The 24712-nt window shown below is 41.3% G+C and overlaps 1 protein-coding gene across 1 annotated transcript in view; it reads right to left on the bottom strand.

Annotated features, from left to right (window-relative positions):
* The window catches only part of LOC112556955 (low-density lipoprotein receptor-related protein 4-like), a 209862-nt gene that overhangs the window by 180553 nt on the left and 4597 nt on the right, over positions 1-24712 (bottom strand). The window contains exons 2-11 of the mRNA XM_025226459.1: positions 22740-22814; positions 21991-22172; positions 18760-18913; positions 13615-13848; positions 11371-11539; positions 10897-11027; positions 9406-9565; positions 8353-8474; positions 7181-7282; positions 148-317 (exon numbers count right to left, since the gene is read on the bottom strand). Of these exons, the coding sequence (XP_025082244.1) occupies positions 148-317; positions 7181-7282; positions 8353-8474; positions 9406-9565; positions 10897-11027; positions 11371-11539; positions 13615-13848; positions 18760-18913; positions 21991-22172; positions 22740-22806 (1491 nt within the window). The 5' untranslated portion in view covers positions 22807-22814. The remainder of the gene's footprint in view (positions 1-147; positions 318-7180; positions 7283-8352; positions 8475-9405; positions 9566-10896; positions 11028-11370; positions 11540-13614; positions 13849-18759; positions 18914-21990; positions 22173-22739; positions 22815-24712) is intronic.

Below are 24712 nucleotides of genomic sequence, written 5' to 3'. Positions count from 1 at the left end.
GGCATACAATGTACTTGAATACTTAAAAGGAAGTTATATTAAAGTTATATTTATCCTGCACTTTCCCATACATTCTTTTTTGAACATTATGTAAAACTGAAAGACCTTTAAAAATGCTTAATATAATGTAACAAACCAATCACAAACCTGCAGAAAATCGAACCTGCAGTCTTCAGTTTCAAGTGTCAGGAATGTTAAGGTGATGCGATAGCCGGCTGTTGTCTTTATTATGTAAATGCAATCCAGAATTTCCATGGTCTGTCTAGTATATGATGGTGACGAAATAAAGCCACTAGGGGAAATAAATTCACCACATCCTGGAAATAAAGAACAGTAACATTCTGTGGCAGTACCCGACATCAACAAATTACAGAAAGTTTATGGTGAACCTGGCTCAGCAGAAGGTTTTGGAGGGAACAAAGTAGGAAATTTACTCAGGCCCGGAATACCGAGAAAGGAAGGCGTGACTGAGTCACGAGTGTACAGCTACCGACTGAAATTGTTTTCTGTGTAGTAGAGGGTAGTGTCCATCGACGATGGACGGCGCGGTACTGACCCGTTTATGGAGTAACCTCGCCTACGAGGTATGACATCTTTCTATGTATTACTTATGGCATTGTATTAGAACTTATGTAATTTGTAAGTTGTAAACATAAGACAGAAAGATGTGTGAATAGAAGAATATAGCTTAGAAACTGTAGAATAGTGTAACCTCGAGTTACAGGTTTTAAGTGTATGGACTGAAGATCTGGATCTCTTTTGGAAAGAAGGATCGCCTACCAGGACCATTCTGGGATCATCGGGTTTGGTTCAGCACCCAGCAGCACGTGGGCTAGGAGCTTTGTGACGTCACCGCAGATTACCTCTAATGTGACACCGGGAACCGCCCGACTGACACGTCCAGTGTGTACATTCCGTGTGCGGACGTTTTGCCGACTGGCGTTTCGCCGCATTATGTCAGAGAGAGAGAGAGAGAGCTTACTTACTTCTCAAAGAATGAAAGTAACTACTAGATTACCCAATATTTCTTTATTTCAAACAAATTTTACACACAGACTTCACAGACAGTTCACTTTGATTGTCACAGATTATTCGCAACAGCTTTGAGAAAAAACATTGATACAATGGCGAGAGAAATGTGTGAGCTAAGGGGTGTCACACACTTGACTTCGGCTAAAGGTCCCGCGTGAAATGCCGAAATGAAGTGTCCCGCGCTGAAACGTCCGGCGGTGAAACGTCCGGACGGTCGGCAAAACGTCCGGCGGCGAAACGTCTGTGTACCGTACATTCAGTGTGTACAGCTAGTGTGTGTGTGTTCGTGTTCTGGGATTGTAGTCGGTGGGACATGTGGAGAGATTGCGAGCTACCCTACGAGGGATGAAAAACAGTGAGAGTATTTGTGTATTTGTGTATTTGTGTATTTGTGTATTTGTTTACTGGATTCTTGTTGGCGAGACATGTGGAGTGCGAAGGACCCTTGGAGGGACGAAAAACTGTAAGTACAGCACTCAACGATCGCTGTTGCGATTATAAACTAAATAATTGAATTGGAACTTTTTGTTGACAAACAGAGTTGTGTGAGGCGTGTGATTTACATACATAGATTGTACGATTGGATCATATCGAGATTGATCGGGGAAGGTCCAGGATTGTAAACATTGTCTGTATCATTGGCTGGGTGTCGCCGATAGAATATTGTGTTAAGGCGAGTTATTATTTATAAGTATGTGTCTTGTAGTTTGTAAAGTCCTGAGCCACTCGACAACTTTATAGCATGGTTTGAGCAGCCTTAGGCAATCGTTTTGTGTGTGTGTGTGTGTGTGTATTTCATTGGTTTTTTCTTTTCGAAGAGTCTTGCGACGATGTCTGGTTTGTTATTAGACGAATTTGTTTACCTGTCTTCACTGTTGTACACATCACAATGTCACGCGCCCGTTGTGTCCAGGTTCTCTAACCCAGGTGTTGTTGTTTCTCGTGAGTCTTTGTCTTCTTGGCAGTGCTCTCAATGTTAATGAGAGTGATGTCCCTTTATTTTAACTACCTGCCTAGTGTCAGCTCTTCGGTAATATTCGTCTTTGCCCGTTTATCTGTGTCAGATTTTGTGTACCAGTGCTCAGTGACTTTGTGATATCATTTTCTATCTCTCTGGATTGGTTGCTGTGTCTTTGCGACTTCTATCAATTATCTGGAGCGTTTTATTTCCATTCTAACGTCTGCTCCATCTTGCCGTATTTTAGCTCTGTGCATCTCCTGGATTGCCTGTGCCCATACACAATTGTAACTTTTCCAATACTGCTGAGCATTGCGTTTTTCACATTTTCTGAATTGTGGACCTGTGTTTTTATTGTTGAAATTGCTGTAACCTAGATCTTGGATCTGTACGTTTCACTTATGTTGCTGATGATTATTGCCTGTTGTCATGGATACGTGGTTTATGTCGTCCTGCTCTTGTTTTGATGCTGTCACGTTTTCGCTTCTCGTGGTGCCGCTTTAGTTCTGGCGTTAGTGATTAACAGGATTGCCTCATGTTTGTGTGCTCACATTGAGTACCAAACTGTTTGTTATGTTTGAAACATCGTCAGTTAGTGGTGGGTCAGTGGTGTTCAATGCGCTTAGTAGCAGCAGTTTTTGTCTCTCTCACACTTGTGTTCCTTTCTAGCCACCTTTCATGAGTCAATTACACTACTCTGCTTCTGTCTTAAAAGTCCTTGCCAAAAATGTGTCTGGTGTATTGGATATTAACTTGCTGTCGTATTGCAGAAAACTTAATTAATGAGAAAACTGTGCGTGGAGTACGTGGTGGGAGGAAGGTGCATGCATGTAGACTTGCTCATTCCCGTTCAGACTTAGTGCAAGTGTTAGCACCAAGCTCTGGCACCAGTGAGCCTCCAGGACTTACTGCCTCTGTGGAAAGTTTGTCTTTGGGGCTACGGCCCTGTTCCTGTAATTCTTCATGCTCCAGTGCATCTGTCCTTGATGGCCCCTTCACCACTGTGTTGGTGAATGATGACAACCCTGTGCCTATTGACATCTCATTAATTTCTTGTGACACCAGTGTTCCTGCTGTTCCTCCGCCCTCCTCCCCTACTCCGGCATTCCCTTTCCAGTTCACAGACCTGTCCCCTCACTGTACGTCTATTGTGAATGAAGATGGGTCTAGTGTTGACCCCCTTATATCAGAATCGCTAGATATTACAAGTTCGTCTGAGAGTCAGATAGTTCAGACTCAACTGTTATGTGGCCTTCTCAACGCCCAGTCTGTCGTCAGGAAGGCCGTGGACATTCACGATATGATTATTGACAAGTCACTGGATTTGCTGTTGCTCACTGAGACGTGGCTTAAGGAGGCTGGAGATGAACTTGTTATCAAGCAAATCACTCCCGTGGGATATTCGTTCATTCACAATCCCAGGTCTGGAGATAGATGTGGTGGTGGGATTGCTACTGTTTATAAGAAATCCGTGCTTCTGAGGCCTTTGGTGTCAGAAACGTTCAAGACTTTTGAGTCACTCAGTTTTGCCCTCACTCGTGGTTCACTGACGTTTCATGTCTTGCTTCTATATCACCCTCCTTACTCTAAAAACAACAAAGTGACTAATTCAGCGTTCTGTGAAGAGTTTATTCCCCTGGTCTCCAACCTAGCTGCTGCCAACAAATACTTGTTAATTCTTGGAGATGTGAATCTTCATTTTGATGTGCCATCTGACCCTGACACGAAGAGACTTTGTCAGCTGTTGGATTCCCTTGATCTTGTTCAGCATGTCAACTCCTCTACCCACTGTAAGGGTCACACCTTGGACTGGGTTATTGCGAGACCTGGCCATCACACTGTTAGGTCTATTGTTGTGGAAGACTTGCAACTTTCGGATCATTTTCTTGTGTTGTTTACTACCAGCATGTCAAGGCCTGGCTTACCGAGAAAGACTGTGTACACTAGAAATGTGCGGGGCATGGACTCTGATTCTTTTCGTACTGAACTTCAGCGTTCTGCTCTCCTGGTCTCCCCTCCTGACAATGTGGATGAGCTTGTGGCTCTGTACAACAGCACCCTGACTGCTCTTCTTGACAAGTTTGCGCCTGTGAAAAAGAGATGCATTACTGAGCGTCCTGATACCGCGTGGTTTACTCCAGAGGTACGCAAGAGTAGACTGGAGGTGGATCGTCAGATTTATCGCCATACAAGGAGCCAGTGTTCAGCCATCATTGTCAAAGCTAGGTCGCAGTATGTTATGAATATTCTAAGCTCTGCAGTTTCTGATTCCCGCAAGATGTTCGCAGTTGTGAATGGTCCCTGGGGTAAGATGTGACTCAGCCTGTTCTTCCAGAGATGGATGACCAGACCGCTGCCAGTACATTAAGTGCTTACTTTGAAGATAAGATAAAGACCATAATGGACAGCTTCAGTGACTCAGTTGATACTGTGGAGCAGACCAGTGACTTGTTTTGTGGCACGCCCCTCTCTAACTTTCAACCAGTGACAGAAGATGAACTATTGAAATTAGTTCGGCGTTGTAGCCCAACCACGTCTGTGGATGATCCTATCCCCACTAGTGTTCTTCTCCAGCACCTTGACATTCTGCTTCCTGTACTAGTTCGCATAGTCAATGCTAGCCTTTTCTCTGCCTCTGTACCCAGACAATTTAAAACAGCTGTGATCAAGCCTATCTTGAAGAAGCACAACTTGGACCCGAGCTCGTGTAAAAACTATAGACCTGTGTCGAATTTGTCTTTTGTTTCGAAACTTGTGGAGCGTGTCGTTGCTTAGCAGTTGACACTCCACCTGGACCGCTACAGCTTATTGGATAAATTCCAGTCGGCGTACAGACCAAGCACAGCTGTGGAGACAGCCCTTCTGCGTCTTATGAACGATCTTCTGTGTAGTGCGGATGCAGGGAAAGTGACTCTTGTGGTCCTCCTTGATCTGAGTGCGGCCTTCGATGTCATTGATCACACCACTCTTCTGACTCGTCTCCAGATGGAGGTGGGCATTGTGGTTCCGCCTTGCAGTGGTTCCATTTCCTACCTCAGTGACCGCACACACAGGGTGATGGTCAATCAACTTCTTCAGTGACAGTTCCATTGCTGTGCGGTGTCCGCAGGGCTCTGTTTTGGGCCCGGTTCTATTTTCTATTTACACATCTCAGATTGGTCCTCTCATTGAGAAGCATAATGTGAACCGTAAGATGTTTGCAGATGACACTGAACTCTATCGTTCATTCAGTACAGACAGTGGGTCGGTGCGTGAGGCAGCTTGTGCTGTAGAAGATTGTTGCTTAGAGGTCAAGTCAAGGCCAGGCACCGGTCATAAAATTGTCAAAAATTTTCAATTTTTGCCATTTTGAGATTACTTCATACTGTCAAAGTTTATATTTTGTTCTATTCACTCACCAAGTAGTTTTTCATAGAACAATCTAGAAATATGTCTATTTTGTCAATAAAAACACCTACTTCTATCCTATTTACTTTTCCCGAGCGCAGAATTAGCGAGAATAGAGAATGTTTGAGACATAGCAACACACCTCGCCACGTGGGCAACTGTGTCACATCGTATATCGGGCGAAAGGTCAAGACTTGAATTTTCAAACAAAGGCTGAGTCAAAACCCATAGAAGGCCCCAAGCTATGATACAAGCTCTTTTCTAAACGCCACAAAGGGTCGGAAACTTCCTTATATGGACGCATGCGTAACATACTTTGCATATAGCCAATCAGAATTCACTAATGCCGACCTAGACGGGGTCATAGGGCACACGAACACGCTTCGGCTGTGCTCGGGTATCCCGCAATGCATCTGTCATGGCCTCCGGATGTATAAACAAATGGCGACAGCAACTCAAAGCTAGTTCAGTGATTATTTTCTTTCTAAGACATTAACGTTAATATTAAATGTTTATTGTGCCTGTCACACGCTCATTTCTTCTCACAATACCACGTGCGAAAAAATAAAAACCACGTGGACATTCTTAGACCGTCGTAGCAGCTAAAAAAAGTAACTTTGTGAACTGAATTCTGCTGTCGAAATCAGCATCAGTCATGTGGTAATTGAGCTGAAAATAAAGCGAAGTTTTAATTTCTGCTGCACAGCTCGGTAGTAATCAGGACTAGATGCGAACATTTACACATTTGAGTCAACTTGCAATGCTAGTTATTTATGTACTTTGTCAGGAATGTAGGGAAACAGAGCTTACATCAATTGCACAGAAAACAAAGGTTGGGTGGGGGCTGGATTGTCTTACTCAAACCAAATGTAACAAACAGAATGTGAAGACAATTATGTGTAACATTCCTAACAAACAGAATGAAAACTGCTATCTCGTCAAGTTTGTAGCCATTCAGTGTCTAGAGAGCACATCATTGTCAGCCCCCTAAAAGGCCAGACAGCTATAGTGATTTCCCAGAAATCTTTGACAGAAAATAAGATAACCCCTAGCCACAAAAATCAACCATCTTTAATTCATGTGACTACAGAGGTAATTCATAAAATAATCCTAGCATACAGAGGAACAGAACATGAGCAGCTGCTCAAATTATGGTGCAGTCAGTGATGTACAGTCATATGATGGTATTAATACAGTACAATAACATTTAAGTGTAAAAAAATTATAACTGTACTTAACACGAATTTTTACACCTCTTCTGACAGCGTTGTCGTTTCCTGGGGCAACTCTTTCACTTCTTCCGTGGTTTCTGAAGCAGCAACAGGTACTGATGGCTGTTTTTGACGAGGCCGATAAAACATTGTTGTCGGCAGTTGCAAAATGTAACAGACCGAATCATATTATCGTCCCATTCTTGTGATCGTTCCTGCAGTTCGTTAGCCAGATTGCAGAGGTCGGCGAGCCGTTCCAAAGTCAAGCCAGTTTGCAAAATTACCATGATATTTTAATAGAAATACTCATGTAGCTAAATTTTTCGTCTTTTTCTGTTGAAGTATCTATGGTATTTTGAAGAACGATAATTCCCAGCGCGGAAGTAGCGATCGATACTTCACTCAAAAAACCGCGAAGTAGTGAATCCGCGATAGATGAACCGCGAAGTAGCGAGGGAACACTGTATTGTTTTTTTATTGATAGAGGTTTGATGTTAGTTTAGAGCAAACAAATAATTTGTCATCAATAATTTTAAAGCATCTGAAAGTTTCTTTACCGTTACATTTGTAATCCAAGATATCTGATACATACCATGTGACTTCTCTAACTGAACAAGACACTTGCTTCTGTTCCCAGGAGTTGGTAGGCAGATGTATCTACAGCCTCCATTGTTGTTGCCGCATCCGTTTGGTCCTGTGATTCGAGAAATTAGATTCGTGTTCAAAGGAGAAGAAATATGAAATACTTTTAAAGTTTACGTAATTGTATCACATGAAACTCTAGGTAGTTGTATACATGCTACATAAGCAGTAGGAAGCGGCACCGTTTTAACTGGCCACAAAGAGACTCGGCAAACCTAATCACTAACAGAAAAGAGAGCACAAACAAAATAGACAATACATGTGGCGTCACAAGACAGCGACCCCTCCTCTTATACACACATCACCATACCCTAATCCATCAAAGATAACCCCCTCCACCACCACCACAGCGTGAAATAGAAACACTTTCCCTCAAAGCCAACAACAACAACAACAACAACAACAACAACAACAACAACAACAACCGTTTTATCTGTGCTTTAATTTGACACATTGTGCATCGATATTGCCAATAATCCAGACAATGGTTCGGTGAAACAGCCCAATCAGTTAGTGTCATTGCATCGTGTATGCAAAAATTGAAATTCTTCAGACCATTGACAAGTTAAATTCATCAGTTAGTAGGTTCCCCTCATGCTGCATTCACGATACTTGCCAATATACACCTGTGAATACAGGCCTTTAAAGCAGAGTGCCTGAGGAGTGTGTAACGAATCTGCTACAATGAACACAAAACCAGTTACTCAATACAGCACACGGCTGCCACCCTGGGACATCGGTAAACCTCTCCTCGTAAGAGTGAAGAAGTGTAAATTGTTCTGTTGTTGACATGTTGTGTTTGGCCAGCGCCCTACGACCGCACTTTAGAGATAAAGTGACGGATGTAGTGGAGCAATAAAGGAACTGACTGAGAATGTGAAGGAGTCGATCAGCTCACCACCGCTTAAAGGAAACCAAAGTGGCGTGACCAAAAGATTAAGGAATGTATGAGTGAAGAAAATATATATGAGTAGAAATGTCTTGATTGAATTTTAAGGTGAGAGTCAATAAAGGACAGACAAATGAAAGGAGACATGAAAGAAAAATGTTATCTCCTTTGCATTTCAACATTAGACTCACCATTTTGCATTAAAGTTCCGGCAGTACAGACTGTTTACTGACCTTTACGTGTTGTTTCCTCGGCATAGACACGAACATCGCTTACTCTCCCTATAACTTGTACACTCGCCATCATTGTTTTATTTTTGCCAATGCGATAGATGTGTGTTGTTTGTGCCAGATTTCTGTATAAAATAACATCAAGAAGACTAAAACTTTCGTTCTAGTTGTGTCGTGTTCATTTTAGTTTGTATTTACTGGTTTAAATGAAGCTCCCATGGTGAAAGCTGCTAGTAGTTCGCCAAAACATAAACAGAAATTAAAAATATAGATCAAAGTATCGCAAGCACAGTACTTGAAAATGCATTTGTTCCCTTTGATTGATACGAATGCAAAAATCATACAAAATGTGTAGCAATCAATACTTTTTTGTTAGCATGAGCACAAAATTAATAGTTTTAAATTGTTCTTTTTGAAATGGTCCGTTCACTAGTAAGAAATTTATTTTGATCTCATTACGAGTCCTATTAGTTTAGAAGCTGTTGCTGATATTATTCATAGCAGTTTGAAAATATAGAAAATATTCTGTAAAAGTCGTTTGGCTGGAGATTTATATGCCAACCTGTAACAAAAAAAATCGCAGTGAATCCTAAACCTTCCCTAATTACATAAATCACTGGACCTGCTCACTATAAACCAAAATAGTTTAAAATGTTTCCACGTGTCTCCCTTTTCACTTCCCAACGACAGGTACCTGTCACAGGATCAGTGACCAGTAGTAAAATAAGATCCATTCATTTCATTTTTAGATGTTATACCTCTCCACAGGTTCAAACGGACCAATTTTTTACCAAGCAACAAAGAGAGAAAGTATGTGTAATATAAACCATATTTAAGTATCTATACTGTGTATTCGATAAATGAAATGATTGTGTTCCTAAGAAATGATAATAGAAATTTTCTAAAGCTTTACAAATAGAAAGGAAGCATGAAACTTTGTTCACTCTGGCTACATCAAAATGTGGCTTTTTTTCTCTTTCCTCTACGTTTTAATCCAATGCTTAAAATAACTTCTTTTATTTCTATATCCGAAAGAACAATCGCAATAGCACTCACAGTTCAGCTCCCCAGTCAGTGACAAACAACTCATCTTGGTAGATATCCAGGCCCATAAAATTTGAGCCCTCCAGTTTAAAATAAACTTCAGAACGTTTGCTGTCCACATCCGTCCATCCTATCAGCTGTGTGGTTGAAGCTGCCCAGTAAAGTCTCCTCCCTTCACGTGCGCACATGGAACCACCCGTTCACACATTCAGAAATGCATTCGTTCATCACAGACATACGTATAAACACAAACACAGATAAGTATGAGGGAAATCAGGAATGGAAAGACAGAATATGTACACTTACATTTCAGTTTATGCAAAGAAAGGAAAGGTGAGGTACAAGCAGACAACAACAAATCATCGATACTGTTAGGAACATGGGGGTTGGGGTGGTAACCTCTGACTGTTGGTAGGCAGGGATTATCACCCTTACCCGTATAAGAGATAGAAAGCGTGGAAGTGAAGATATTTTAAGAAAACGAATGTGTGAGTGAGCGAAAGGTTCATTGAACCCCAGGTGTATGGGTTAATACTGAGTTAGATTATACCCTCGCCAGACTTCGAAGAAGAGAGACTGTAGCGAATTTTGAGTAGAGGAGATTTGGGCATTGGATTAATTCCTTGCCTAGTCTCGGAATTACCCAGGAGAGGAATTGCCTGGGAGAGGAATTATAGATGAGAAGGAATTACCCAGGAGAAGATATAGCTGAAAGAAGGAATTCCCTAGGAGGAGGAATTGCCTGGAAGAGGAATTACCTAAGAGGAAGGAAGTAACTAAGAGGAAGGACGTTTGGAGTAGGATCGTCAGCAGCTTGGTGCATATGTCTAGTCAACACCAGCTGTGCCTGGTTATTGTGGTTATTGAAGTTGTGTCATCATCAGCCGGGTATGTCTTCCTAGTCATAGACGTTAGACAGAGTATAACGTCTATGGCCTAGTCAGCAGCTACTGTTCGGAAGTTATTCGAGGAAGATTTCTCAAGGACACTTATTCGAGGAAGTGTAGTTGTGTGTTTAAGTGTGAAAGTCTGTGGGACTTCATCCAAACAGTGAGTTGAACTATTTGTTAAACTATTAGAGAAACATTTGTCTAATGAAAAGGACTGTCAGAGTTTGAAAGTCATTCATGACATTAATATGATGTTTATGGTTTATAGTCATGTTTGTGTATTGAGGTCGAGTTGTGTAAACTTAGTTGCCCCCGTACAATAAGTACACGCCCCCCCCCCAAATTATAGAGGGAAAAGCCCACGTACAAATCTTTGTACTTTGTTGTTAGAGAGAACACAAGTGTGGGACTAATGTGTGCTGATAGTGACTTGTGTGTGTACCCGTTTCTAACAGATACACATGTTACAAGCGAAAAGCCTACTTTTACCTGTAAATAAGTTGTTAAAGCAGGTAAGCAAAATCAAATAAATTATGATGGTGAATATAGAAAGAACAAATCTTAGTAAGTTCACATACAAATAAACAATAAGTGCAAGAAACAAACATCTTACCTACAGTGTCCAAAGCAAGACCATTGGGACCTTTAAGATGCCTGGATGCAGAAATCAGTGTCTGACGGTCCGAGCCGTCATAGTTACACCTCTCTATTTTATCCCTGCTGTAGTCACTCCAATAGATGACACTGTGGTTTGTGGGAATAATGGGAGAGTGAAACTAAATTACATTTATATTAGGTCTCAATGTCTTTGATTGCAGCTCTCACATTTGAACACGAGGATTTCAAATTTTTTTTCTACTTTCATTTATTTGTTATTTTCTCCCTTTACACCTTGGGTTTTTTTGCTTTTTCCCTCTTTATTTCCGAAGTCCCAAGTCTATCATCTTTATTAGCATGTAAATCTCTCTTCTGTATGCATTTGATAAACAAATTCTGTAACATTTAATTTATTGTTAAGCATCAGAAACGTATTAAAATTACTTAGCTCAATTTGGTCATCATCATTTACAAATCGAATTATAGTCACCCATTGTCTTTGTCGAGTTCGATGTCCACAGGCTGACTAATATCAGAATCGACAACAATATGATGACTGTTGGTGTCCAGCGATATCATTCCAATGACATTGTTGCCGTCGTCAGCGTAGAATAGTAGCCTCGACACAGAGTCCAGAGAAAGGCCCCATAGGTAACCTCCTGAAAGACAGTTAATAAATGAGTATTTATGATATAGATGTCTGTTACCCGTGTGTGTCCTGTTGATTAGCGCGTTTGCTATGAAACTTGCTCTCTTCTATATTGTTTAATATTGCCATGTGGTACATTGTGGACAACTTTGCTGATCACCTGACTACTACCACAGTTTTGCCATCTTGTATTTGTTGTTCTTAATAATCTGTATGTCAGCAGCAAAGATGTAAAGCTCTTTTGGGAAACTGCTTCACAAACTTTATTGATCTGTAATGCAACTTCTGTGTCATTCATCGTTGTAGGAGCTGAAGTATGAGCATATCATCGGCAGTCTCGTCTGCTCTCCCGTTGGAACATGCATAACTACTTGAAGTCTTGAGATTGTGCACACGATAATTTCTCTGTAGTTTTGTTATTCCATGGGTTACATCATGTCAGGGACGTGTGTTGTTTACATGTATTGTGTCAGGGACGAGAGTAGTTTCCCTTGGTCACGTGGATAGCGAGTGAGTCTGAGAGAGGTGACCGTGCCCGTGTTAAAATGAAATTCTTGTGCAAACCAGACAAAAGTAGTGAGTAAAGTTCACCCCAAGCTTAGGCTTCGAGAACAGTGTATGAGCATTCCCAACGAAACCGCCTAGTCGGATGGTCTTGCTGTACGTGTGGTTACAGGGACCGGGAATGAGAGGTTTAAGTTCCTTGCCTAGTCAAGGTAACAGATTAATTGTTGCAGAAGTTGTGAATTTTGATTGAAGATGTAAAGAGATGTGTTTCTAAAAGATTTATATAAATGATTTAATTTTCTAGAGTAAATATATTTTTCACTTAAAGTTTTGGCACAATATGTAGTAGGATATAAATTCAGTACATTAATTAACCACCGAGTTACAGGAACTTATGCTGAGAGGAACTTATGATGAGGATTCCCAAGGAAACCGCCAAGTCGGATGGTCTTGCTGTACGTGTGGTTACAGGGACCGGGAATGAGAACTTATGATGAGAGAACTTACGGAGACCAGGAATAGTGGAGCGAGTTGCTTGCCAAGACAAGGAACGTATGAGAGAACTCCTGAGAGAACCTACGGGGGGGAGAGAGATAACCTCTGCGAGAACTTATGAGGGAGAGAACTTAGAAGGAATCCAACGGCAGAGTGAGCTGGTGAAGGATCCATTGGGAGTGTGTGTTCTCAAGTGGATAGCCTCGTGTGAGCTGGCTACGGAGATTCCACTGGAATATGTGCTTTCATGTGTAAGTCAACCTGTACGCTCGCCGTGGACTGCGAGGGAGCACCGAGATTCTATTGGAATAGGTGTTGTGTGTGTAAGTGAGTCTGTACGTTCGCCGTGGACTGTGAAGGAGCGTTCGTGCCCCAGAGATCGGACTATTATGTAGCGGAAGAGACGTGAGTAAACAAGTAACAGTAAGTGTTTAATCTTTATATACAGTATCTGAGAAACTATGTGCGCTCGAGACTTACTTCCAGAGTGGCGCTTGGTATTGTTATCACACCGCGGGAATTGGACAGGCACGGTGGACTACCACCGTTGAGAGAGGACAGTGTGCCGAATGTCATGTGTATTGGATAGCTAGTGTATGTTTATGCTTTGTGGTTTTGTTTAATTTGTTTTCGGGTCTACCAGACCTTTTACCCACTTTCCCCGAGAGAGAGGATAGGTAAGGGCTTTTTTTTAGTAAAGTACACGAGAAGCCCATTGGCAGATCGCTGTGTTTTGTGTTGTGTGAACGCGCGTGACGTCAGTGTGTGACGTGGTTGTGACACATCAAACAAATTTTTTCCACATCGTTATGACTGCTAAACGATTTGTTCAATACCTCGTTCTCCTGGCGAACTTTGTTTTTAGGATTTTTGTCTTTTTGTTTGTAGCTGTTAAGTTTTTCTCTGTCAGTCTGGCTGCTGACATGGGCCTCTGTGTGTATTAGGCATGCTGTGTCTATTTTGTGTTTTTATTTTCATGTAGAAAAATAAGGTATATAAAATATATTTACTATTAAAAAAAGGTCTTAGATGTTTTATAATAGGTACAGACCAAATGACCACAGTGTGTCTAAGTGACTTTACCTTGACTAATGCTGCGAACCAGCCGAGCATCGCTGCCATCAAGGTTAGCGGATCGAATGGTCTTCTCCTCTGTATTTGACCAATAGACACGACCGTCTACTGGATCGTAGTCAATACCATATGGGTTGTGTAGGCCATTGGGACGGATTGTAACATTACTTCCCGTGTCGATGTCTATGCGATAGATGCCGTTATAAGATTCAGGGACAAGGAGAAACTTCTGTGGAATGATTGCTGTGGACAAGATGAAGTTTCTGACAGTATTCTCACCATAACTAGAGTAAGGCTTAACAGCTAACATGTAGCTAAAAGTATGTTATCTCAGATACTGTCTCAGCTACAATTTTTCTTATTCTAAAATAAAGTATAGGACGAAAACATAAACAGAAGAGAGAATGATTAAAAATTCAAATAATTGAAAAAAGAGATCAGACGAAAGAAGAATAGGTAAAAAGAAAGAGGTAGGAGGACAAGGAAAGAAAAAGAAAAATATATATATATAATGTTGATTGTTCGGACTGCTGAAATTTTGTGTGGTGTTCACTGACAGTATTTACTATAGATATATTCTCTGGTATTTACATTTATAAACCATTCAGTTTAAATTAGCTGCACAAGTGAAAAAGCTTTGCAGTATTTTGTGCTGAGGATTTTGTAAATAGAATAAGTCTGCATGCACGGTAAACTATAGGAGAGAGAGAGAGAATAGGTCAAAGAGACGCAAAGAAGGAGAAGGTTATTGAGTTAGTACAGGGAGAGATGAGGTTTAATTCCAAGGATTGCCGCCATATTCTACCAACGCCGTGATCTCGCTGACATTCTTTGGTTTCCGTGTTGTAAATTCTGTGTGTTGTGAGATTTTGATAACTTTTGCGCCTCACCACCCACCACAATATGTGCTATGCATTCTCCTTATTGTCTCAGCATCTCGACTAAGGTATAATCAGGTGTCAGTTCAAAGTAAAGTCTGTGAATCCAGTCGGTAAGGATTATCTACTTTGTACTCAAACATGTAAAATCCACATGCCTGTTGTTACCTGAACACAAACTCAACGGCGTGTGATTCAACGTACGACAATAAAACATTATTTAACATAAAAGTATTCAAATAGATACAAACAATTAAAGGACTCGTCAACAGGTAGTCACAGTGTTGTCCCTACTACACTATTCCAGTGCTCTTATCGTACTTACAACCACAAAGTCTCGCATGCATGTGTATCACCTTAGTTCTGTTGTCACCTCATGGCTTCAGACCTGGTCTCGAGGTACTAGTGAAATCGGCCTGACATGGGATGACATAGGGGAACATTTTCGTCATCCAACTAGCAAGTAGCAACACCGACTAGAGGCAAGCCTTCACTACTGAGCTTCTACCTCGCCTAGGTCACCTGGTGGCAGTGACTAATCCCCCTAGACGGTATCAACCTTCTAGGTTCTGGAAGACAGGTGTGTGAGACAGGTGTCACCCTCTCCATAGACGTCATTTACTCCTCTGCCGCTTAGCTACTATAACTACCTAAGACGGTTTACTTATACTCTCAACGGTTTTACCCCATGCAACACCTCAACGGTGGCACGTACACCCCGCTTTCCTGCATAAGGTCTATCAGGTTTGTCAGAAAGCTACCCTAGATCCTAAGTAGGGCGATTATTACTTATGTGTCGTGGTTACCACATGACAAAGACTGCATTATATTATCTTGAAATTAGCATAGATATTTTATTTACTTTTTTAAACCATGTGGTGTCATTGTGCCAATAACTAAGAGCGTACTCCAACAGGATTGTAACGATTCGCGATTCAAAGCGAATGTTGTTTCTTGTTTCCAGCTGTTTATTGTCTCAGGCCATAGGTTTGAGCTATGATGCCAGGGGAGAGCAGTCTCGTGAAAGCCGACGCAATCTCCAGGTGAATTATTTGACGTCATTCAATGGGTTTTCACGAAAAGTTGACGAGGTTTAACCACGGTGACTACAATCAATTGAGGTGGGAGCCATGCCGACTACACGGTACAGAAATTGGGATTGGTTGGCATGGACTCCACGAGGGGTTCCTAAGCGGTCGTCCTAGTTACCGAGTAGCTTTGTGTTGTATTGGACAAAACAGGAGTAGGGGGAAAATAATTTAGGCGAACTAACGTTTCCCAGAACAGCCAGAGCTGAGCTACATGAGGAGAAAGACCTCCGACGCATTGACTTACAATTACAATTACAATTACAATTCTTTATTAACGAGGGGTAAAATAAGCAGCTGAGCGCTTTTTTCCATTTAGCCCTCGCCCTTTACAGAGAACAAAATTAACTAAATAAATGAATTAATTAAGCATTATAGAAAAAATTGAATAAACATAAAGAAGGGTGGATATTTACAAGGTGATGGTTAAGAATATATATTTACAAGGTCACCTGGAATTAAAGGAATCTCTAGAGGCCTCATTTTGTAAGTGTTTAAATAGGTGGCGTCGAAAGCAGTTCAGGGAGTGCAACACCACAATCTACTGAAAAGTAGAGTAGGATACAAATAATGGTTGCTGTGGTAACGTAAAGTCTTACTTGTGACGCCCCCCCCCCCCAGGTTAAAGAAGGTATCTCCGAGCGACCGTTAGCCAGGTAACTTCACTAATACAGGTATGAGATATGAGAAAAGTTTTAAACAAAAAGACCAACTTCGTGCCCCTAGTCAGCATGTCACACCCCAAAGGCTCAGAATCGTGGTGGTGGGTGTTTGGGCCTGGCAGATGCCATGTAGTACTAAAGAGTTTAGCTGTTGTTGTTGTTCTTTTGTGGTGTTTTGTTTCGTTTGAGTGTTTCTATGGGTTAAAGGGATTCTAAAGGCAAAATAAAACTGCTTAGAATGGCGTAAAGAGTAGGATAAATTTGAATCTCGTCTATTTTATATGTGTGTAATGTTGAAAAACGTTGAAGGTTTTTAGAGAATGTTTGTGTTTAATAAGAGAATTACACGGACTCTTTTTTGCTTCCAAACGAAGTCTCGTTCTCGTCACGTGACCATGACTGTGTGGTTTCCATAGTGTCAGAACCATGCCTCGAGAGATGTGCTGCTACCCGATTGCACGAAAAGATGGAAAAGATTCACAAAATTTTCTTTTCATCAGTTTCCCGAGACAGTCTTACAACTTGACACACTTGCAGATCGTCATAAATAAACTGGACGTCAATCTTCGCATGATACAGACACTTCCTGTCAGAGACTGACGTCATAAGGAGACTGACGTCACAAGAAGACTCTGACTCACAATTAAGAACTTTGCCTGCGTACCGCAACGCGGGGCGCACGCGTGCGCCGCGGGCGCTATGACGGGCGGGCCGTATCGCAGGGAAATTTGAGTGAGCGCCGCGGCGCACCGTATAGCTTTAGAGGTACTACGCCACGGGCGCAAAGATGGCCGCCATGGTTGTCGAGTTTAGGCGTGTCGATGATATCTACGGTGGATTTCTAATAAATAAGTATTTTGCAATGTTTTGGGAGATAGATATATAGGGGGGGGGGCGACGACAGAAGTGTATTAAAAGTTCGAGATTTCATAGTCAAGTCTTTCTAGAGATGGTAGATGAATTTGCCTTAGAGACGAAGGATTTGCGGTCAAACTCCGATCGGACATAATCAACAATTGAAAGTTGATTTATCACTCGTCGTTTGTGTTTACGTGATATACTTGACTACCGCATTGCTCTTTCCACATAATCTTTAATTCTTATGGACTTTTTTTCCTCTTTTAGTTCCAAATGAATGCACTAGAAGTTTATTGTTTGGCGCTGCAATAGATTGCTTCTATTAATTCGTCGTCGTTGTCAAATAGATCCATCAACAAAATTATATTCTCGACTTCGCTGTCAGCCGCCATTTTAACAGGCGCCCACGGTGGGCGAAGGGTATCACAAGCTCTTTAGGGCGTGAGTGAGCGCCCGCGGGCATCCGCGGTGAGCGCCCGCGTTACGGTACGCAGGGCTGCTTTACCATCTCGTGAAGCTATCGATTTTACTCGGCGGAAGGACACAAGGGTCGATTTCACTGGATTTTTTCAATTTTTATAAACATCGGCAACCGACATAGCGCTAATAAGTGGTAATTAAGTGAAAAACGAATCCTTTATTTCTCCTGTGTTGCTCTCGTGCTCTGTAATTGTAACTAAATATAGTTTTGAAACGTTTGACCGTCGCCAGAGCCTTATCACAAGCCTTGAGTATCCCTTTAAGTGAATGTGTGTGTGTGTGTGGAAAATATATGTTTGAATTCTGGAATATTAGTCCCCGATGACTCTTTGTACTGTGTAACAACAAAATCAGTGTCTAAAATTAAGAGTATTAATCCCTAGTCATCAGTGAAAGTGACGACGGCTAGGTTAAGGCAGTTGACCCACTGGTACGTATGATTTTTCCCTTTTCTAAAACATTATATAAATTACTAAAAGAGGTATATATGATAATGATAGATCAAAATGTGTCGAAAAGGAACAATCAACCTGAAACTTGCTTGAGAATTCACTTTTATTGTAATCCATACACAATCGGGTATATGAAGTTAAGTTTTTTTTTAATTCCGGCACATGCTTACACAGGTTATGTCATCTAACAAGAAGTTAGACTTTCAGGAACCAGAGTTTGATGTTTGAGAACCAAAACCAAGTGCACACACATTGTTCTTGTCCATAGAAATTCACACATGATGCAATAATAAGATGCCAGAATTCTGAAAATCCGAGTCACATAATTCTCGTGTATCGTCTTGCCATTTTTCCAGTGGAAAAGAACGGGTACTCTGGGAAACTAACGATATTTCCGTTCAAACTGTGTTCAGAAATACCTAAGATATCGTAATTGATCAATTAATTTACTAAATAAAGCGCTTTAAACGTCTAAAAATTGCAACAACGCTTGGGATAAATCTGTCCTCTACGAGCCAGGTGTTTGTGCTCGGGGTGGGACAGAGGAGAACTTCGCAAGAGGCTAAGCGTTGGTCTCGGCAGACAGACACACGAATTACGACTCGTGCACACGAATTACCATTGCTGTGTCCTCTACATGTCCTTGACACATACCAGACAAGTGTACGCATCAAGAGAAAAAAGAAACTAAAAATTAAAAGAACATACTTGTAGCGATTTAGAAATTGCAGTTTACCTGATGAGTAAGTTGCATTGAAGCCAGTGCCTGACTGTGAGCCAGACTGGAATCTGATCCACATGGTGTTAGACGTGGACCTCACTCTGTCCGGAACACTCGTGTTACAGAAGATACCCATAGACGGTGACAGCTCGGAACTTCCATCCCGGATCTTAGCATGTAAGCATAAAGTCGTTAAAGATAAACAAAAAATATGATAATGACTGATAAAGTTCAAAAACGTTTTGGGTTTTTTATCTTACCAGAAAGAAACCTGCATACCCACCCAGTCACCTTTAATTTCCTACAAGCATCTAGTTGTACAAGACATATCAAATACTATATATATATTCAGGGCTTCTGCTAAGGCTAAATTCTTTGGGGTCCCAGGGACTCCTTTTTCAGATTTCTAAGGGGTCCCAGGCTAACTTTAAAGGGTCCCTTTACAATATGAAAGAAATCAACAAATCAACATACTTTGTTCAACTGCCTTTCAGGCACATAAAACATTGTAATGTCTAGTCAGAAACGGCGAGATTTCTGTCATGAAGTCTGTGCAAGTATCTGTGATGAGCTTATGCCCACTGTATTTGGGGTGCTCACTTTCTTTCCGTTTCTGAGACGATGATTTTAACCACGCTGTCAACGACATCTTGGAAATAGGTTAATGGAACTCTTCCCGGTAAGGGAAAAAAACTCAGTGCAAAGGGAAGTTACTCTCACCCTGTAGCAGACGACAAAAATAGATTGGGCTTCGATGTCAGACACTACAGTTACCCAATTTTGTATCTGTTCTTCGCCCAAATTTGAATGGTCCCCTTGGACCCCATTGACGAAAATTGAAGGGGTCCTCCAAACTTTTTTTAATGCGTACTGTACGCAATTTTTTTGCGTAAACAGAAGCCCTGTTATATATATATATATATGTAAAATGAATCACTAGTTAAAATTATATTTATCCTGCATTTCCATGCTAATTGTATTTTGTTCTGACTGCTGTCGATGCCTGTCACTAAAGTGAAGACCATACTGTAAACATGAGTACGAGGGTAGTTCAGAAGGTTCTAAGCCTCATCCAGAAGGACTTGCAGAAACAAGACACTTGTTCACAATTTTTCAAGTTGACATTCCCTTGACATCAATGCACGTCCCAGCGATGCTCAGGCATTGCAATGCCATCAGGGAAAAAGGTGGCCTCCTAGACCAGGGATGGCGAACCTTTTTCAGTCCGAGTGCCAATTATTTCAATTTCAAAGCAATAAAAATTGCTGCGTGCCAAGTCGGTCTACTTAATGAAGCCGCTATAGAATCGAAGTGCTACAGCCAGTAAAAGTAATATGAAAAAATTATGTGGAATATGATCCAACATCACTTCTTTAATATTATTTAGTTTTCTGAAAAAAATTGAAGGCTATTACTTATGATAATTTAAAAATTTTTTAAAATCCATCAGCGTCGTCGCGTGCCGCACAAAATCGTTTCGCGTGCCACCTTGGGCACGCTTGCCATAGGTTCGCCATCCCTGTCCTAGACCATCAAAACTCCTTAAAACATGTGACATCATTGTTTCCAAACTGGCTACAACGTGGTTGGGATTTAAGTTTAGCAAACAGGTAAAAGTGGGATGTGACTGTGTCTGGTGAGTTAGGGGGATAAGTAGCAATTCAAAGCGACCGTTTGCTGATTCAGCTACTGCAATGTGAGCAGAGTGAACGGGTGCGTTATACAGGCCTGCCCTCAGGTTTTTCTCCTTCCGGTTAGTCTATCATGATTGCGCCTTCAGAATAATAATAATAAAAACAGAAGCCATCACCTTACGAAAAGACGCTGCCTGCTTGAATTTGTTTGGGGGTGGAGAACCAGTGTTTCCACTGTATGCTTCGAATCTTTGATTCAGGTTTAAAGTGATGAACTCAGGTTTCATTTTGAGTTACTGATTTACGGTCGAAATTCTCAGAGTCACCATGCAAGAGAGTAAGAAGTGTCCCGTGAATGTCAACCCTTTGTAACTTCTGCTCTGACCTCAACATTCTCGGGACTCATCTTATAGACAGCTTGCTCATCCCCTTGAACTCAATTTAAAGCAGGGGTCTCAAACTCATATTAGCATGTGGGCCGCAGTGGAAAGTAACAGCCAGTCAGCGGGCCGCACCACGAAAAGAAAATGTTTTTTCATTAAATTTTACGAACACTACTGTCACTGCAGTTAAATGCTAAAATAAAGTTTTTATAATTATTAATTACATTTAGTGTAGTTTATTACATGCACAGGCAGTTTAGTTTATTAAAATAAGTTGACGTTGTCTCTGTCACTAATAACGGGGGTAATTTTCACTGCGGGAGTTAATCACCAAGCACAACATACATATACACCGCGGACGTGGCCGTGGGCAGCACAAAAATGTTTCGCGGGCCGCATTCGGCCCGCGGGCCGCGTGTTTGAGACCCCTGATTTAAAGAGTGTGGACTGAACCAGAAGTAATGGACTTAGCTACCTGCTGGACAGTAGGATGTCTGCCATTCAAAACCATACGCTGAATGACATCAACTTGATCATCAGGGATTGAGCTTTTTGGACGACCTGACTGAGGGCTATCTTCTGTGCTCACCCTGCCCACTTGAATTCAGCAGCTTACTTCTTCCCAGTTGCATAGGAAGGGGAATCCACAGTAAGTGTCTGTACCCTGTCCTCATGAATTTTGTTTTGTGTAATACCTTTCTTTTACAGACATTTTCTGACTGCTCGGGCTTCTGTTTTGTTCATTTTTAGATTTGCTGTACCACCTTTCACCTTTGTATTTGCCCGACGTGCACAAAAACATAAATCGAACTTTGCATTAGTTTTTTCTAGTTTAAAAAGAAGTGGTAGTGTGCTACCACTACAAGAATATTCAGCTATGGTTCTTCTTTGTGGGTGAGGCTTAGAACTTTTTGAACGACTCTCGTAATTCGTTGGGAAAGGAGGTGCTAAAGGTCACTTTTCTCGCGGCCAGCAGTTTGTAATTTTTGATTGCTAGGTATTTCCATTACTCGCTCTAGTTATTTTTTTTATCTTCCTTTGATTCTTGACTATTCCAACCAAATTTCATTTTACCTCTGTCTCTTTTTAGTCCCTAACAAAGTATAAAAACACCAAATGAAATTCTTGCCTATATAAATCTTCCAAATCAGTGTCAGAATAATACATGATGTATTTTAAAATGCAGGAAAACACGGCCTTCAAATAAAGGCAAAGAAACAATCACAAACCTCCAAAGAGTCAAATTCGCAGTCATCGGTTGCAGTCTCAATTTCAAATGTAACAAATGTCAAGGTGATACGATGGCCCTGTGTTGTGTTGATGATGTAGGTACAGTCTTCATCAGGCGGGTACTGACTGGGGTACAGCGGGGACGAGATGGAGCCACTGGGTGAGGTGTACACACCACAGGCTACAAATTAAACAAAGTTGTTGGGACACAACACGTCAAGACTAACATGTAGGACTCCATCATAATTAACATTTGGTCTCATAACGATGCCCACACAATATTCTGGTAATACGACGGCTTGAAAAGATCTCTAACAGCAGCCTGGGGAAAAGAACCAACCAGAATGCCACTCGCCAAGAGTTAAAAAAGTGCAAATGGGGCTGGATAGGACACACCCTGCGCAAACCAGATGACATCATTGCCAAGCAGACACTTGACTGGAACCCTCAGGGGAAGAGGAGAGCTGGAGACCAAAAAAGACTTGGAAAACTGAAGGGGGCAGCCCTCAACCGGGTCTGCTAAAGAGGTGTTGTTGCGGCCCTATACTGCTGGTAGAGTGACAAGGACCAACCGAAACAACAAAACTAGAAGCAATTTTACATTTTGTCACATTTATGTTAAGCACATAAAAATTCGTAAGAAATGACTAATTTTAATTCAGTAACATAACTTTTGTAAAACATGTTGACCGGTGAATTTTCAACCAAACTATTCCTACCCCTCAGTGTGACCACCTCGTGATCTTACCTCGTGTTTTCTGTACGTGGTGCTGAATCAAGAGTGTAAATAAACACACGAATAGCTGCATAGTCATCGTGATCACTGAAAAAAGAACCAGACATGAAAAACATAAGCTTTTTGAAATAAGATCAGCCAATAAATGATACATAATATCAACGAAAATGTGAAAAGTTAAAACAGATTAGAAGATTAACAGCTATACTAGTCCACCTAGTGACTTCTTAGAAAAAAATTATGTATTTTCTAGATGAAGGATTGCTGAGTGTTAGGTCACTTTGTTTATATTATTAAAAACTTGTTAAAGATTCATTACAATGTTTTCGCAGCAAAGGGAGATATTTAAAGGTAAAACATAAAACCTGCTATCTAGGTTATGGCACGTGGCAGAAAAATACCAAGTATCTTAACCTTTTTTGACAAATCCAACTCAACAGTTGGGTGGACAGGTAACGTTTTCTGGCCTCATATTTAACAGCCCTGTGCACTATCCATACCACTCTAAATATTTCCAAAAAAGGACAAACGTTTGTGGCAATACCAACTTTACTGCACCAGTTAGATCATGCAGGAATAAACAAAATCCAATTATTTTCTTCACTTGCGCATGCAAACACACACACATATAAACTGATGAAGTGTTGCATTTCTACAAACGCCTTTACAATAATTTGCTTTATTTATAAACATTCTTCCAGTAATAACAGAGTTAATAAATCAACAAAATATAGGATGTAACTGTCTTAATCACTGCTGATCAACTCGACCCCTACCAGTTTGCGTATAAAGCGAAAAGAAGAGTGGATGACAACTGTCTGACTCTCTACCACCTGGTAGCAAGCCACTTGGATGGCACTGGTACATACGCCTGTATTCTATTCACGGACTTTTCATCTGCATTTAATGTCATTCAGCCACACTTACTTTTACAACGTCTCCTAGCACTCAACGTTAACTCAACCCTAGTGCTCTGGATGAGGGAGTTTCTCCGGGACCAGCCACAAAGGGTCAGCTTGGGAGGCACAATCTCGAACACTCTGATCATAAATACCGGAGCCCCACAGGGTTGTGTTTTGTCCCCGATATCGTTCTCTATTTATACTAGTGAAGTCAGGACGGAATTCTCAAATTATTTCCTATCACTGATGAAGTTTGCAGACGATATGGCATTGGTTGCTAGGCTCAAGGATGAGGAGTCACTGGCAAGCTATTTCCTCCAGGTTCAGAAATTACACTCATGGTTTGAAGAAAACTTCCTGGTGCTCAGTGTCTCCAAAACTAAGGAAGTAGTCCTTGACAGAAGAAAATATCAACTCTTCCACACCCCCATAATTATTGATAATGAGGTAATAGAACAGGTTCAAAGTTTTAGGTACCTCGGCACAGTGCTAGACAACAAACTGTTCTTTCAGGAAAACACCAGAGTTGTTTCCAGGAATGGACATCAGCGCCTGTTCCTCCTGAGGCAATTGCGGAATTTTGTTGTCAGTAGCCCTGTCCTCGAGTTAGTATATCGCAGCCTCATTGAGAGCATCATACCATTCAATTTGTCAATGTGGTTTGGCGTTCTCTCTGTCAAAGATAAAGCTTGTTTGACGAGGGTGTTCAAGAGTGCCAATAAGATCATTGGTTGTCGACAAAGACCTTTAGGTGAGCTACACATCAGGGCTGTGAGGTTAAAAGCGGTCAGCATCATCACAGACCCTTCTCACCCTCTACATCGCCATTTTCAAATGCTACCCTCCGGCCGTAGATGGAAGCAAGTGGTCGCCAAGAAGAGTGCCTTTGACAAGTCACTTTGCCGACCGCAATAGCACTCTTAAACAGCTCTCCCAAATGTACCTAGTCTGAATGTTTGTGTGTGTGTGTGTGTAAGAGAGGAAGAGGAAGTGTATCTGACAAGTGTCATATGAGTGAGAGGTAAGCATGAGTACAACTGCGGAGTATATGAGGTGTAATAGTAATCTCTTCAGTTTATTATG

This window comes from Pomacea canaliculata, linkage group LG2, assembly GCF_003073045.1.
Source record: "Pomacea canaliculata isolate SZHN2017 linkage group LG2, ASM307304v1, whole genome shotgun sequence".
NCBI classification, from domain to species: domain Eukaryota; kingdom Metazoa; phylum Mollusca; class Gastropoda; order Architaenioglossa; family Ampullariidae; genus Pomacea; species Pomacea canaliculata.
This window is presented reverse-complemented; position numbering and strand designations above follow the sequence as displayed.